The 17,065-nt window shown below is 49.0% G+C and overlaps 1 protein-coding gene across 1 annotated transcript in view; it reads right to left on the minus strand.

Moving 5' to 3' along the window:
- Positions 1-1,569: 1,569 nt before the first annotated feature.
- PPP5C (protein phosphatase 5 catalytic subunit) overlaps positions 1,570-17,065 on the minus strand; it is a 30,291-nt gene continuing 14,795 nt past the window's right edge. Inside the window, exons 3-13 of the mRNA XM_053604196.1 lie at positions 16,312-16,459; positions 15,678-15,799; positions 7,973-8,038; positions 7,548-7,646; positions 6,683-6,788; positions 4,815-4,957; positions 4,593-4,680; positions 3,650-3,690; positions 3,362-3,540; positions 2,326-2,407; positions 1,570-2,144 (exon numbers count right to left, since the gene is read on the minus strand). Of these exons, the coding sequence (XP_053460171.1) occupies positions 2,082-2,144; positions 2,326-2,407; positions 3,362-3,540; positions 3,650-3,690; positions 4,593-4,680; positions 4,815-4,957; positions 6,683-6,788; positions 7,548-7,646; positions 7,973-8,038; positions 15,678-15,799; positions 16,312-16,459 (1,137 nt within the window). The 3' untranslated portion in view covers positions 1,570-2,081. The remainder of the gene's footprint in view (positions 2,145-2,325; positions 2,408-3,361; positions 3,541-3,649; positions 3,691-4,592; positions 4,681-4,814; positions 4,958-6,682; positions 6,789-7,547; positions 7,647-7,972; positions 8,039-15,677; positions 15,800-16,311; positions 16,460-17,065) is intronic.

Raw genomic sequence — 17,065 nt, forward strand, 5'->3', positions numbered from 1 at the left:
TGCCCAGCCCCACTACACGGTTTTTGAAGTCAGCAGTGTGCTTTATTCCACAGCTGTGCAGGAAAGAATTAACCTTGCCCAAAGAAAGGTTGTTCTTCTGAGGGGTCACCTGTAAGCCCTTGGAATAAGCTCCTTGATAAGGTCCTAGTTTTGGGGGGGCCTTGGGCCACATCATGTAGTCTAAGGAGGTGATTTACGGTGGGAGCTGTGGTTAGCCAAGTGAGCTAGGTAGTTGTCGTAACCAGCCCCCAGTGAAAACCCTGGATACCGAAGCTCAGGTGGGCCTCTCTAGGTGGTCACACTTGGGTTAGCCCCCAACCCTAGCCTCTCTACCTCCTTCCTCTTTGTCCAGGGAGCAGACCCTCTAGCCAGCCCCTGATTCTGCTCCCACTCCCTCTGCAAACCTCTGTTGGTCACATCAGTGCAGGAGGAATGAGTGCTCTAGTGGAGAGGATGGCTGGAAACTCGTACCTGGGCTCTCTTGGATTCCACCCAACATGCCTCTTCCCTTGGTTGATTTTAACATCTATCATGACTCTGAGCATGATGGCTGTCTGAAACCTGGGAGTCTTTCCAGGACATTTTAAATGTGAGAATGTCTGGGGGGGACCTCCCGAAATGCCGCAGAACAGAACCACCACCCTTACTGAGCCAGAGAATATTCCAGGTTCCCACCTGGCTGAATCCCACCAGAGGTCTGAGTAGCCCTCCTGATAGGCACCACAGCTTCCGTTTTTCTCATGGGAAATGGAGGGTACTGGCAGCCTGGGATCTTTACTTGTCTTTCTGAAGCCACTCTAAGCTCCAGAGCTCCTGCCCAAAGAGGATGGTTTCCTTACGGCAACACTGACTGGCTTAGAAAAGCATTCCTGATGGCCAAACAGAATTGGGAATGTAGTCGCCTCACTTCTGCCCAGGAGGCCACTAAAGGGGCCAAAATACTCACTGGACTATACCCTGCAGGTGTCATCTGCCTGCAGACAATACCCCAGGGCTATATCTTCCTAGGGTAAATTGAGTCCAGAAGAGCTCAGCCTTGAAAACAGAATCTCTCTGGAGGGCCAAGGCCAGGCAGGACAGTCTGAGTGGGATTCAATATGACCCTCAACAGCACCAATGAGGGAGTGGCAGAGAATCCCCCATCTCCCTTGGCGACTGGAGATATCTGTCTCATCACGTAAGGTCAAGAACAAGAGCTGGGTCCACCTGAAAGGGGTCTACTCAGTGGGCCATGAGCTGGAGGTAGAGCTGACTTGGGGAAATGAACACCCATTGGCAGAGGACAGATGAGGAGTTTCTCCCAGCTTCCACTCTTGTCCTGGCCTCCCTGGTCCAACCCAGGCCATGTCTGTCTACACGACGGACCGGTGGCAGGATCTCTCCCTCAGGCGGCAGGGGAAGCCCCCTAAGAGCACATGGTGCTAGGCAGACACAGGCAGCCTAGGCAACAGCCCTGAATGTGGCCCACCCAGCTGGTGAGACTGAGTAGCCTCCCCATCCCTTTGGTCTTCTGAGGAAATGGTTACCCCAACCCTGGCAGTTTTGGGGGCTGCACTGTTTGAGACAAGCTGACGTACAATAATGATTTTATTTTAACATATTTAATTACAGACATAAAATAGCTGGGGAGGGGTGGGCCCAGTCTAGCCCCACCATGGGGCTCCTGGAGGGGGTGCAGGCGAAGCCTCCCTGATGACCCTGTTTCTGAGGGTCTTCCTATGGCGGGGCCCTATTGCTTTAGTGGGGGAGGAGCCATGCACATGAAGGGGGCAGGGCAGCTGCTTGGCCCCACCTCACCCTGAGACTGGCCTCCCTCCAGAATGCCCGGCTGAGCCCCCAACCCTAGCCTCTCTACCTCCTTCCTCTTTGTCCAGGGAGCAGACCCTCTAGCCAGCCCCTGATTCTGCTCCCACTCCCTCTGCAAACCTAAAGGGGAATAAATACAAACTTTACAAAGTAAAAGGAGGTCCAATGTTGCCCTGGGGCGGGGCCGGCTCTGCCCTCCCCTGCCCTACCAGCTGGGGCCTGGGATCCAGTGGGAGGGGAGAGGCCCTGGGATGCAGGACGCCCCACACGTCGCCTCACATCATTCCTAGCTGCAGCAGCGTGTTGGCGTAGGCCATGGGCTTGACGTTGGGATGAGGCTGTGGAATGAGAGGCAGACGGGATGGACAGAAAGGTGAGTGAGTAAGGAGCCAGTTCTGGGGGAACCTCTGAGCACCTGCACACAAAACCCACCTCTTTCCCCCTTGACTAGGGATATCGCTCAGCCTCCCCCTCCCCAGGTTGGGTTTGGGAGGGGCAGGGACCCAATGGGTGACTCACCACTGCTGTGAACTGGTGGAACTGGGGCCGCAGGTCGGAGCCCCGGAGGTGGATATAGGAGGCTTTGTTCCCCATCTGGTCACTGTAGGAAAAGGAGCAGAGTGGACAGGGTGGTCAAAAGTTGGGCAACTCTGGAGGGTCAAGAGAAGGGCCAGAAGGAGAGGAGAGAGAGGGGCGGAGAGGGAGAAAGAGAGAAAGAGAGAGGAGAGGGGAAAGAGGGGGAGACAGGAAGAAGCAAAGGGCAGAGGCCAGGAGAGAGCAGAGGGAGGGACCTGGGGAGAGCCATGACAGGGATGGAAAGAGAGGAATGCAGAGGAAAGGAGGGGGGCCCAGAACACCAGCAGGATGAGGGGGATGAGGGAAAGAGGATGGGGCTGAGAGAAGTGGAGAGGATAGAGTACAGCCTGGGGAGGGGGACTCTCCAATACTGGACTTGAGGTCTGATACAGGGACAGAGGAATGCGTGACTCAGCACCACTGGGGTGAAGTCTGCCTAGTCCAGGGCTCAGGTAACCAAAGCCAAGCAGCCTGGTTTCTTCAGCAAATAAATGTCAGGGGGTGGGGAGTTGAGGATGACAGGAAACTCACAAGGAAAGGGACTGAAATGTGGCCCTTATTTGGGAAGAAATCAACTGAACAAACAGAGCTGGGGGAAAATGGAACTTGGGAGGATTCAGGTGACTCCATGGAATTATTCCTCCTTTCTTAGAATTGTGACAGCGATACTGTGGTTAGGTTGAGAAAAGAAAAGAGCTCTGTGTGTCCAGCACACCATGCTGGGCAACGAATGGAAGGCAGACAAGACGCCTCGGGTTCTCTATAACACAGCCCAGAGGACAGGCTGGTTGGCAACAAGAGATGACTGGCTGGTGCCTGGTGAGGCAGGTGATGGGTCAACGGTCTTGATCATATTGTCAGATCTACTATCTTTGACATCTTTATGACTTCCATCTTTATGTTCCACCATAAAAGTTAAGACAAAGACAAAAGGCTGTGGCCTGGGAAGAAAGGCTCTAGTGGGGCAGGCAGGACATACCAGTAGTTGGGAGCAGAGAAGACAGTGACGCAGCGGCCTCCATGTGCCACCTCATAGCCCTCGGCCTTGACCTCGTGGCTGCGGATGATGTAGTCCAGGTTGTTCTCCTCCAGGAAAGCCTTGGTGACGTCAGGCCCAAACTGACAGCTTACACCCCGCTTGCTGACTGAGCGCCCATTCTTGGGGCAGGCAGGTAGGGAGAGATGGGCATTCAGAGTGACTTTTGCTCTCCCCAACTGCTCTGCCCACAGCCCACCTGCTGGCCCTGGAACCACCTCCCAGACTCACCTGTGGCTGTGGATCTGACCAAAGCAGGTCACACATGGGACCTGGTGGGGAGAGAAGGGAAATGTCAGGGACTTGTCTGCCTTGCTGGGGGTGGGTACTCACAGGCCACATCCTGGCCCAGTCAGGAGCTCAGCCCATGGCACAGCCTAGGTAGGGTCCAACAGGGGACAGATGTCCACTGTGTTCAGGGCTCAGGACATGTCACTGTGATTCTGCTCCAGTGGGCTCCCCAAGCTCTTCCCTCCAGACTCCATTCAATCCACTATGGCCCTGGAGCCACAAGGAGCTTTTAACATTGCAACTCAGAACCAGTCCCTCTCCTGCTCAAAGCCTCTGTGGCTCCCCACTGCCCTAGGAACAAAGACCAAGCTCCACACTGAGGCCCACCCGGCTCCATAGGATCCAGCCCCAGGTAACCTCACGTCCAGTGTCAGCTCTTAAAGCACAACCCTGCCCACCTGCAGTCACTCTGCTGCTCCTCCCCGCCACGTTCGCCCTTCTCTGCATGCCTGGCATGTGCTTGACAGGCACCTCTTCCTCCTACGTGTTACCTCAAATGTTACCTCCCCAACCACCCAGCGGCACTCCACCCTGTCCGTGTCCTCCACAGCACTTACATTGTGTTTGTGTGTGAATACTCTCTGCCATCTGTTCCCATCACTAGAATGGGGACTTGGGAGTACAAGGACAGGTGTGCTCCAGGGCCTTTGCACTGTGCTGTAGTCACTAATGTGCTTCTGCGAGCCTGGCCCACCAAGGAGGAGCACTAACCCATGTTCCAGAGGAGGAAATTGAGACTCAGATTTGCTGCTTGTTGCCAAGGGCACACAGTAAGGGAAGGGCTGTGGTTGCAGCTGGGATCTGAGCCCAGGTCGCTCCTTTCTACTGGAGATCCTGGGGCCCCACAGGGAAGGGGTTAACCTCCTGACCCCATCACACTCACCGGAATCTGGGGGCTGCCGATTCCGCTCAATCTTCCGGATATCATCCAAGGTGACGCCGTCTTCACTGAATAAGCCGCCATGCATGATCTGGGGAGTTGGAAGGATGGCCACGGTGAGGTGAGGAGCCAGCCACCCCAATCCCAACTTACTTCACCTGCACCTCTGCCCAGGTGACATGGTGGGGGAGGGACCCCACACTTGGTCCCCAGCACCATCCTTACCAGCACTTTGCCGTTGATGCACTGCGCCAACGGGAGCCACTCAAACACCTCGCTGAAGAGCTCGTACATCTGAGCTGTGTACTTGGCCTTCACTTCACCCTCAAAACCATAGATCTGGTTCATGTTGTCTGTCTCATGGTTGCCTGGCCGACAAGGGGACAGAAGAGAAACCTCAGCTTCCAAGTCCATCAAGGTCCTCCTGCAGTCCCAGGTGTTCTCAGCCCACTGGCCCTTCACAGGAACACCATGATGTATAGACGCCATTCTCAGTCTGCCTTCTAGGGGAGCAAACTGAGGCTGAGAAGAATCCATGAGAACATAACCACCAGGGCCTCCGATGTCGTCCTTCCAGGCTGGAGGTACCAAGGAGGAATCACAACAAAATGCAGGACAACTTACAGAGCATCTGGTGTGGCCTGGTCTGCACAGATCTCTATCCTTTACACACACACACACAGCTCCATTTTTTTTTTTTTTGTAGAGATAAAGTCTCACTGTACCGCCCTCGGGGGTATCTGGTGTGGCCTGGTCTGCACAGACCTCTATCCTTTACACACACAGCTCCATTTTTTTTTTTTTTTTTTGTAGAGACAGAGTCTCACTGTACTGCCCTCGGGGGTAGAGTGCCGTGGCGTCACACGGCTCACAGCAACCTCTAGCTCTTGGGCTTACGCGATTTTCTTGCCTCAGCCTCCCGAGCAGCTGGGACTACAGACGCCCGCCACAACGCCCGGCTATTTTTTGGTTGCAGTTTGGCCGGAGCTGGGTTTGAACCCACCACCCTCGGCATATGGGGCCGGCGCCCTACTCACTGAGCCACAGGCGCCGCCCGGAGCTCCATTTTTCATACACACACATCCAGCCACATCCATCTCTTCTGGGGTGTTGGGCAGACCAGTAAGAGGCCTAGTCCTGCATCTGCTAAGAGTCTGACTTTCTCATTCCTCAGTCCCAGCCCTTCCTACCTCCTGAGATTGGCCTCCTCAGGGGCTTCCTGAGCAGTCACCATGGTGCCAGGTGTTGTTGTGGAAGCCCATGGCCGGGCACAAAGACTCAGGCACCCAGCAGACTGGCACCTTTCTCGCTGCCTCCTCCTGGTGCCCTCTCACAGGCTGCACCTCCTACTCCCCACCAACCTCACAGTGGGCCCCCTGTACTCCTCGGTCCTCATTCCCAGGCAAGGTCACTCTGCCCACTGCCACTGGAATCCACATTCATGACCGCTTGGGACCCCACCCCACCTCATGTCTCCTAAGTCTCAAAGGTCTTGGCCACTCTCTGCCTTCATCAGTGGCAGCCACAGCCCTTCTGGTGCTCCAGCCTAAAACTTGGAGGCCCCTTTGGCTTCCTCTCTCACACCTGCCTCTGCTCCTCCAGTCTCTGGGTTCTTTTTCACTCAAGAGACACCAAATTTGATACTGAGCTCACATCTGAGGCAACCCAGTCATCTCTTTGTCAGTCTTCCTGCTCTCATCCTCAGCCCCTGATCTGTTCACTCAGTTACTCAACTTGACTTTATTCCTGATTCTGGCCACCTAGGAGCCTGTTTTATGTCCTTGTGCAAATCAGGAAAAAAGGGGCCCTTCCTTAAGACCTTGACTGTCGTCTCCTGAAAAATGGACATAATAAACACACTATTTATGCTGTCTATGACATGAGTGCTGCCCCTTAGTGTGATGACATTGTGCAGTGAACAACCTGCTCAACATTACAAGACAGCCCTGGAAATGATCTCAGACAATCCCCAAAACAGATGATAGCAGCAACTATTATTCTTGCTTTCTGGAGAAGATGGAGGCTCACAGAAGGCAAGTAAATGCCCCACCTAGGTTCCTACAATGTCCAGGCTCTGCTGCCTTTCAACTCACCTCGCAGTAGATGAAAATGATCTGGATATAGGAGCTTAAAGCCAAAAAGGGTGAGAATCACTTCTACGGAGAAGGAACCACGGTCCACAAAGTCGCCATTAAATATCTGCCCTGCTAAGGAAAACATAGTATGGCGGAGGGGAGAGCAGATGGGCCAGAAGGGCTGCTCCTTAGGTTCCTGTCACTACCACCCAAGGAGTGAGGACTCAGCAGGTTTGAGGAGCTCTTGGTGTTTGTCTCTTTCTTTGCTATGTGGCTCTGGCCAGCCCCAGCCACCTAGCCTCTGGGCCTCAGTGGGATGGCGTGGAAGATACCAACCTCCCAATTCTCAGAAAAATCAATGGCCCCTGGGAGGGGGCACTGACAGTCAGCCTGCTTCAGCTCTTCCCCAGAAGAGGTCCAAACCTAGGGAGATGGGACACAGGCCCTCTCAGCCAACAGTGCATAGGCCCAATGGCCCTACATCAAAGAAACGGCATAATATCAGCAATGCTAATGTAGCATCAAGTACAGACCAGGGCCTGTTCTTAATTCTTCTACTTATGTTAATAACCCTGTGAAATCAGTCTTATTATTACCTCCCATTTACAAGTGAGGAAACTGAGGCACCAGGCAACAAAGTAACCTGCTTCCACTTGGATGTGATCTTATAGTAGACACAAAAAAGCCAGGACCAGGACAGACTGAGTTCCCAGCCCAGGCCACACAGCATGTGAAACTGGCTGGCCTGTCTGACCCTACAGCCTGGAATGTAGGGCCAGCCTGCTGCTCCCCCTCCCTTCCAGGGTCACGCCTTTGATCTAGCAGGGCTCCTCCCCCTCCACGTGAATGGGGTGGGGGAAAAAATGGCTTTTGGGAAGGATACATAGGGGTTGGTCTCAGAGGGTAAACCGTTGAGTTCGAATATGTTGAGGAGGTCATAGAACTGGCCATGAGTGTCCCCGCACACCGTAATCTTCTCTGTCTGGAAGAAAAGAGGCCACCGGACAGGGAGGGGCCCAGAGACAGACGTGGGGAGGGGGCAGAGGTGAGGGGAGGGACAGGAGGTCACAGCAGGCCAAAAAGAATCATGCAAGAGGCATGAGCAGGGGACACAAATGAAGTAGAAGGGACACAGACCAAGAGGCCAGGAGAAGAGGAGACATCCAGGGAAGAACACATGGGGTGGGGGTGTCGGGGGAGAGGGAGGTGGGTGTGTGAGTTCCTGAGTTCCACGGCCCCTCCCCAGCCAGGAATCCCCCCATCCCATCCCCACCCCCCAGGCCCCACCCACTGCCCCACAACGCACACCTCTTTGAGTGTGGTTTCCACGAGCGTGCTCAGTTTGGAGAGGACCTCTTTGACCTGTACAAGAATCTGGAAGGCAGAGCAAACTGTGAGTGGGACCTGTCCTGGGATCCTAGACTGCCCAGGTGGTGCTGCTGGGGGGAAGCGGGGAGATGAGAGGAAGGCAAGGGAGGCCAGGACGGGTGCGTACAGGCCAGGCTACAGGTGGCTCCCAGCTGTGTCCCAAGTGGCCTACACGAGACACTGATACATCGGAATCATTCTATGTGAAAATCTTGACTTTTGATTTCCGTTAAAGTAATCAGCATCACGAGGAAACATGGATGAATTAGGAACATAGAAGATTTTACAAAAACTGGCCTAGATGTGACTCAATGACACTATCATAAAAGGTCTCCCACAAAAGACGTGAGACTTTCCAAAAGAAAAGAGGTAAAAAAAAAAAAAAAAAGAGAGAGGTTAAAAAAGGTTGTTTTGAGAAAAACTGGAGGAAATTAAAATATCTGTCTAGACGGTGCATCTTAGAATGGATACAGGCGAAACCTACTAAATGCAGAATACAAATGTCTACATACAATAACTAAGAAAATGCCATGAAGGCGACGTTGAACAGTTTGATGGGAATATTTCAGATTGTATATGAATCCAGCACATTGTACCCCTTGATTGCACTAATGTACACAGCTACGATTTAACAATAAAAAATAAATAAATAAATATACCACAAAAAAAATCTGTCTAGAAATGGAGATAAGATAGCATTATTTTTCACAGATTGAAGATTACTTCAAAAATGTCATGTATAGTTGCCAGTGATTCCAGATTTTATGGATGGCCGATGGACTGTTACATTAGTCAGTTATTGTCATGCCCATGGTAAATTTCTAAGGAGGAACATTCTACTGTAGTCATGCAGGAGAATGTCCTGTTTGTAGGAGATCCAGGTTACGATGACTGCAACCATTCTCAAATGGTTCAGGGGAAAAAAGTACACACACACATACATACACACGTAACCAGAAACACTAAATGTGTCAAAATGTTGACAACTGGTAAATCTAGGTGAAGGGTACCTGGATGTTAACTGTACTGTTCTTTTACTTTTTCTATAGGTTCGACAATTTCCAAAAGAAGTTTGGGGAAAAATGTGTTTAAAAAAGTAAAAGGAGGTGTTCACTTATGGTCAAACCGTAGAAAGTTACAAAAGACTGTCATTCTCACCCTACCAATGAGAACGAGCTAAATAAGCAATAAAATCAAATGAAAAGTCATCTGAGAGCCAATAATACAAAGGCTCTTAAATTAATCAAACTGCACACAGCAGCGAGCCCTTTCTTGGGGGAAGAAGCCCATGCTGCTTTTACCCCGACAGTGTGGTGGAGGGCAGATCCACCAAGGCTGAGCGTGAGGGGCGGCCAATGAAGTTCATGGCCTTGTGGGGGCTGGTGGGACAGAGGAGAACCCAGGGAGGCCCAGCCCCACGTGCCAACCCTATCATGCAGCTGTCATGGAAGGCTGGGCAGGAAGTGAGGTGGAGAGAGGGCTCCTGAGGCTAGAAAGTGGAGGTGAAACAGGAGAGCAGAGAACTCTCCAGCAGCCCCCAGTGTGGCTGCAGGGCTGGATACCAAAGGGATCACTCACTGTTCCATAAAGACATTCTTAGGATTTGACAGGTCTAAAATCCCAAAGCCCACCGAAGGGAAAGTCCTGATTGCACTTTGAAAACATTTAAAGCCTTAGGTGAATGAACTCCAGCCAAAGCTGCTCCTAAACTACAGATGAAGTCCATGTAGCCCCCTCACTCCCTGTAGTCTGACAGAAGGAAGCTGCGCCATCTTCTGAGGAAAAGTTTTATTTACCTCACTCTCTACTCTTCTTTTATACAAAATGTCTGAAATACAATAAAAAATTATGAGACACAAGAAAAACTGACAGCAGAAGCCAACTCTGAGATGAACCAGATGCAGGCTTTAAAATAACTATGGTAAGTGTGTTAAAGAACTCGGTGGAAACAGTGGACAGTATGCACGAACATATGGGGCAGAGAGATGGAAACTATAAAAAACCCCCAACTAAATGGAAATGCTGCAAATAAAAAACATAATATTAGAAATAAAGGATTCATTTGCTGGCTTAGCATTTAGAAAGAAAAAGTGAAAGATTCAGGCAGACAAAAGCTGACAGAATGATCTACAGTAGACACACACTGCAAGAAATGCTAAAAGTACTTAGGCAGAAGGGACGTGACACCAGATAGAAGCTCACATTCACAAGAAGAAACAAGAAATAACAGGGAAGGTAAATATGCAAGGAAATATAAAAGACATTTGAAAAAAATTAGGTATGTGTATCCATATACATATAAGCAGTTCCTTTAAAAGACTCCTGGCTACTTAAGGAAATAATAACAATATATTCATCATGGGTTTACAGCATATGCGTAAGTATGACAACAGCGTAAGGTTCCTGTAAAAGGAATGATAGTAATGTAAAATTCTCACATTGTTCATTGAGTAACATTATTTGAAGGTAGAACAGGACAAGTAAAGTTGCATATTGTAATCTCTGGGCAGCCGTTCTCACTCTGGGGTCTGAGAAATAATTTCTGGGAAATAATTAAGCTCCACAGAAAATATTTTCAGTGCCTATTTTCTCAGTTTTCCCAAGGAGGGTAGACAGATTCACAGGAGAGAAGCTAATTCACTGCATAAAATGGATCCTAAGGGCATTAGAGCTTAATTCTCTACAGAGCCCCAGTGGAGAAGGGCTGCTCCAGAGTCAACACCGAACAAAATCCCCTCCTTCTCTTCGCACATGCTAACACGGGGGTGGGAAGCTGCAGTTTAAGGTCACATGTAGCCTTCTCAGTCCTAAATGTGGCCTTTTGACTGAATCCAAATATACAAAACAAATCCTTTTATTTTCATTCATGTATTTATTTTTTTGAGACAGAGTCTCACTATATTGCCCTCGGTAGAGTGCAACATCAACCTCAAACTTGGGCTTAAGCAATTCTCTTGCCTCAGCCTCCCAAGTAGCTGGGACTACAGGCGCCTGCCACAACGCCTGGCTATTTTTGTTGTTGTTGTTGTTGTTATTGTAGTTGTCATTGTTGTTTGGCAGGCCCTGGCTGGGTTCGAACCGCCAGCTCCAGTGTATGTGGCTGGCTCCCTAGTCGCTGAGCTATAGGCACCAAGCTGCTTTCATTTTTATTAATACCTTTTTGTTTGTCCTTAATGATTTTATTTTGTTTAAAATAAATGTATTTAAAATACCAAATAAAATAAGTTTTCAACAAAATAATCCTCCCACAATGACCAGCACAATTAGAACATTAGTAAGCCTCAAGGGCTAGATTGACAGCTGCTACACTCATGATTTAGTTCTAAGTTCCCCTGCCTGCCTTATACTACTACCCCATGGAGCTGGTTGGTGAGAACTTATGGGGGTTGAGTACACCAGTTATCAGCTTTTGCCAAGGATACACTGTTTGTCTGAAGAGGAATTTGTGAATAATTCCAAATTATTCAACAATACTTTTTTTTGCAGTTTTTGGCAGGGGCTGGGCTTGAACCTGCCACCTCCAGCACATGGGGTGGGCGCCCTACTCCTTTGAGCCACAGGTGCCACCCTCAACAGTACTTTTTAATTCTGTCTACTTAAACTATAATGTCAAAAAAGAACAAGAGAATGCTGAAGGAAGAAAACAGGTTTTTTCAATGAGGAATGGGAATTGCAACATTACCTTGTTTCTGCTAAAGATAAGGTGATTCGCTTGTGATATGGCAATATCAACAAAAAAGAAATTCAGTACCCCTGAGCATCATAACACTCATAAAGACCACATTTTAAATGAGAGAGAGAGGCATGAAATTGAAAGATAAAAAAGATAATAGGCCAGGCATAGTGGCTCATGCCTGTAATCCTAGCACCCTGGGAGGCCGAGGTGAGTTCAAGACTAGCCTGAGCCTATTAAAAATAGAAACAAGAGGATCACTTGAGCCCCAAGTTGAAGATTGCTCTGAGGTATGATGCCACGGCACTCTACCTAGGACAATAGCTTGAGACTCTGTCTCAAAAAAAAAAAAAAAAAAAAAAGAAAGAAAGAAAAAAGACAATTCTTTCAAGCAACAATAAGACCTGGAATAATGCCACTGAAGGATTATAAAATAGCTTATATTTTGGGGGGGGGGGAGAAAGGGAAGCCATTCAATGACGGAGAAATGACTGTCCAAGCTGTAGAATGCTTAGACATTCAAAGTTCAAATGTTTCAAAGTTCAAATAACTGACTCTTTCAAGGAGGAACACAACTGATCCGCAGCATAAATCAGCCTTCAACTTAACAGAACAACTTCATGCAATACTTCAGAAGGAAAAAAAATATATATTTTTATATATAAAGAGTTACTCACTTTGGGCACTCCTATAAATAAAATATAGGGAGTAGATATTTTCAACAACTTTTAAGATAAATGTCGTGAAGTTGGACAAATTTGGTAAATTTGTGAGTTTATGTACAAACAGTGCACCTCCCACAACCGGAAAACATGAAGGGTTTTATTGCACAAATTAAAAAAAGTATTAACAGATCCAGATGCTCTCATTTCTTTTCATTGTATCTTCCATCAGCAAAATCTCTGTGCTAAAGCTACTATCTTTGTAAGTATTGTTAACTATATTTGTGCAAATGCAACACAACATTGTCAGTTTCATGATGTGCTAAAGTTGAACGTGAGGTATTCAGCACGGATTTGCCATATCATTCTCAAGTGCACTGGCTATGGCAGCACAGAGACAGGTGTTAACCAAAATTTTATCTCTGTGAGAACAGATACTTAAATTTTATGAAGAACAGAATCAGCAATGTGAATTACTAAAAGATTACATACGAATGCAGCATCTCTGTGTGATACTGTATCAAATCAAAATAATCTGAATATTTCTTTGTAAGGTAAAACTAAGTCTATATAGACTTAGTTTTTTTTTTGTGGCAAAAAAAAAAAAAAAATCCAAGCATTTGAAAAAAGTTATCTTTTTCCAAAATACTTCTTTTTTTTTGAGACAGTCTCACCTGGTCACCACTGGTAGAATGCCGTGGCGTCATAGGTCACAGCCACCTCAAATTCTTGGGCTCAAGCGAAATCTCCTGCCTCAGCCTCCCGAGTAGCTGGGACTACAGGCGCCCCCAACAACGCCTGGCTATTTTTTGAGATGAGGTCTCGTTCTGGCTCAGGCTGGTCTTGAATCCGTGAGCTAAGGCAATCTACTCACCTTGGCCTCCCAAGTGCTAGGATTACAGGCATGAGCCATCGCCCCCAGCCTCAAGACACTTCTTCAAAACAAATTGTGGATGAATATTTTCCCCAGGTAGCAAAGGTCACTGATAAGCAAAATGACATATGTGAATCATCTGAAGAATATGTAGGTATTATAAACCTTTTAATTGGAGAATACAATGAAAGGTTCACTGACTTTGGGAATTATGACATCACACTCAAATTAGCATTTCAGTCTTACTAGTTGATATCACCAAGGCACCTAAAGAACTACAGACTAAATTGACAGAACTCTTGGGAGATGACATTTTAAATCATTGTTTGATGTTAAGGAAGATCCAACTGAAATGTGAGAAAATGCAGAATACCCATGCCTTTGGCAACACGCCCAAAAAATGCTTTCTTGCTTTTCAACCACTTATTGCTGCCAATTTACATTTTTCTACCTAACTCAAGTCAAGATGTCCTTACAGGGTGGCACCTGTGGCTCAATGAGTAGGGCACTGGCCTCATATACCGAGGGTGGCAGATTCAAACCCGGCCAAACTGCAAAAAAAAAAAATAGCCAGGCGTTGTGGTAGGCGCCTGTAGTCCCAGCTACTCAAGAGGCCGAGGCAAGAAAACTGCCTCAGCCCAGGAGTTGGAGGTTGCTGTGAGCTGTGTGATGCCACGGCACTCTACCAAGGGCAATAAAGTGAGACTCTGTCTCTACAAAAAAAATAAATAAATAAAGAATTAAAAAAAAGAAAATCAATGAAATAGAAAAAAATACAAGCAAAAGAGAAATTCAACACAGCAATGAAAACATATATCCACCAAAAGACTTCTCCAAGAACATACACAGCAGCTTTATTTTTTAAAGTTACAAAGTGGAAATAACCCAAATGTCTTAAAAGACTGCATGAGCAAATGGTGGGCTATTCATGTGAAGGAGTACTTCACACAGGTATGAAGCTCACACATTAAGTCGAGTGAAGGAGGACAGACACTGGGATTACAGACCCCCCTGACATTTCTATGAAATTCAAAACCAGGCAGAATTTAAGGTGACAGAAACCCAGTTAGGATGGCACCCGTGGCTCAGTGAGTAGGGCGCTGGCCCCATACACTGAGGGTGGCGGGTTCAAACCCAGCCCCGGCCAAACTGCAACAAAAAAATAGCCAGGCATTGTGGTGGGCACCTGTAGTCCCAGCTACTTGGGAGGCTGAGGCAAGAGAATCGCCTAAGCCCAGGAGCTGGAGGTTGCTGTGAGCTGTGTGACACCACAGCACTCTACCAAGGGCGATAAAGTGAGACTCTGTCTCCTTTAAAAAAAAAAAAAAGAATACCAGGCCACCAGCTGCCTCTGGGATGGGATGGGGGACTTATGGGAAAGGTGTCAAGGGAACTTGCTGAGTGATGGAAATGTTCTACAACTTGTTTGGGCAGTGGGCACATAAAACTTAAAATTCATCTACCCAGACATTTCAGACTGTGTATAAATTATATTCCAATCAAAAACAAGCAGGAATGTGGACATCCCTTCTCTTTGCTCATCTTCATCGTGTTCATAACAGCTAATCCATGCACAGCACTATGTGCCAGCCACTGTTCTAAGTACTGATGAGGATTAAACTCAGTTAACCCTCACAAACACCCTTGAAGGAGCCAGTATGATTATTCCCATTTTACAGACAAGGAAATCAAGGCACAGAGAGGTGAAGCTGCCTACCCATGAGCACACAGCTAGTAAGCAGAAAGATTTAACCTAGGCCATCTGGCTCAAGGATCCATCAATTGGTAACATCACGCAGGTGGGGTGGTGTATGCTTGCTTGCACCAGGCCCAACTGCTCCCTAAATCTTCCCAATCACCTGCTACACTCAACTGCCTGTCAAGTGGACTCATAGCAAGTCCTCCTTATACGACCCCAGGAAATGCAGGACCCCAGTAGTTCCAACTGTACAGTGAAGTCCCTGCATTCCTGAGAGGTCAGGGGAGAGGGTCTCATTCAGTCATAATACAAGAGCCTGAGTCTCAGTAAGCTCAACATCCTGTGGCCAGCTGTCCTCCTGGGGGTCACAAGGGCTTAACAAACCATCAAGTCCCAAACAACCTGCAGCAGCTGACAGCCACAGATACTCAATAGCCCAGGACCAAAGCTGCCAGCCAACAGCTCTGTTGCTTCCTCACCTTTGGCCCATCGCTGGTCACCTAACCCCTCTGGCTCTGTGCCTTTGTACCTCTGACAGGGCATCACCTGCCACTTCTCCAAACTGCCGTGGGACTAGATGAGATCATGCAGTAACCCCTCAGCATGGCACCTGGCACAGGATGCCCACACAGCGTCAGCTGTCCTGACTGCCTTTCTCCCGCTCTTCTGCCCTTCTCCATGGTGGTTTGTGCAGATGTTACAAGGAGTCCCAGGCAGGCCCAGTGCAGGTACGTTACCTGGTAGGCGCATTTCCGGTGCAGTTTCTTCTGGTCCTTGTACCACTGCATGAGCTCCTTCATGAAAGTGATTGTCACTTTGCCGTCCTCAAGCTTGGGCCCACTGTACTCATCCTCAATGGCTGGTGTGTGAACAGAAGGAGAGTCAGTGGCCATAGTCATTGTGAAGGTGAGAAGGAGGGCCTGGCTCCCAGGGACAGGCCAGACCCAGTCCTGGACACACAGGTCACGAGGGGTCACTGGGTGCAGAGTCCCCTTCCCCATGAGGTCTGGCTCAGAGGCCTCTTCCTGACTCCCCAAGAGGTGAATCAGACAGGGGAGACTGTGAAGGGTTGATGCTCCTGTCAGCAGGCAGGGGTGTGGGTGGTAGAGATGCCAACAGGGAGCCAGGGCCCAGGCAGGGAAGAGGGGGCAGTGAGAAGGGGGAGCCTGGGCCCCAGCCTGGCTCACTGGGGAACACGAGGCCCAACTGTGGACTGTGCTCAGGGATGCAGGCAGAGAAGCAACAGATGGGGGTCTGGGGACAGGGCTAGGGACTACCCAGCTCGTCTGTACCTCAAGGTATGCAGGCAATGGGAAGGGCTCATGCCAAGATGTTCTTGGTGGGGAGGGTGGGACAACTGGCCTGACTCACTCATGCTCTCGACATCGAGAGAGTCCACGACTGAGCGCTTGTGCTCATCGCCTGCGATGGCCCGCTCGAAGGCCTTCTGCTTCACAATCTTGTTGCATTCCTGGTATTTCATTTTGGCATCCTTGTCATGGGGCTTCACCTTGACCACCTGGGCAAGAAGGAAGGGGCACCCACACTGAAGCCTCCACCAGAGACTGCCTAGCCCTGGTTCTGTGAACCCTGAAGTCAGACTGCCAGGGAACCCCCCTTGAAAGCAACCCTGTAGTTTCACTTCTGAGCCTTGCTTTCTGCACCCAAACAGGGCACAAAAGAGCTGCCCACACAAGTGTGCTTCATAGATCTAGCCATGAGTACTGCTAAAATCAAACGCCACTTCCTGTCTGAGAACCACTGCTCAGCTTCAAGTCCCTCTGGGAACTAGCACAGGCATAAGCAGTGTCATAGAGGCATTCACCCTGATGTCACTATTGTACTACCAAGGCAGTGGGAGCCTGAAAGGAAAGAACAGACCAGGTCTATGGTCACAATGAACAGCCCAGACTCACCTGAAGGGTCAGTGACTTACTGGGTGACCCAGACTCTCTGAACTCAAGTTCCCTCAGATGTAAAGTGGGGGTGATGAAGGGCTCCCCCTGCCAGGGCTGTCAGGAGGAATAAGTAACAGATGCAAGGCCTGTCGGGCAGCAGAGGCCTGGCAAGGAGCAGAACTGAGTAAAGTCACGTGCCTCACTTAACCTCTGGGGACCCAGGACAA

Source organism: Nycticebus coucang, chromosome 10 (assembly GCF_027406575.1).
Source record: "Nycticebus coucang isolate mNycCou1 chromosome 10, mNycCou1.pri, whole genome shotgun sequence".
In the NCBI taxonomy this organism is placed as follows: Eukaryota; Metazoa; Chordata; class Mammalia; order Primates; family Lorisidae; genus Nycticebus; species Nycticebus coucang.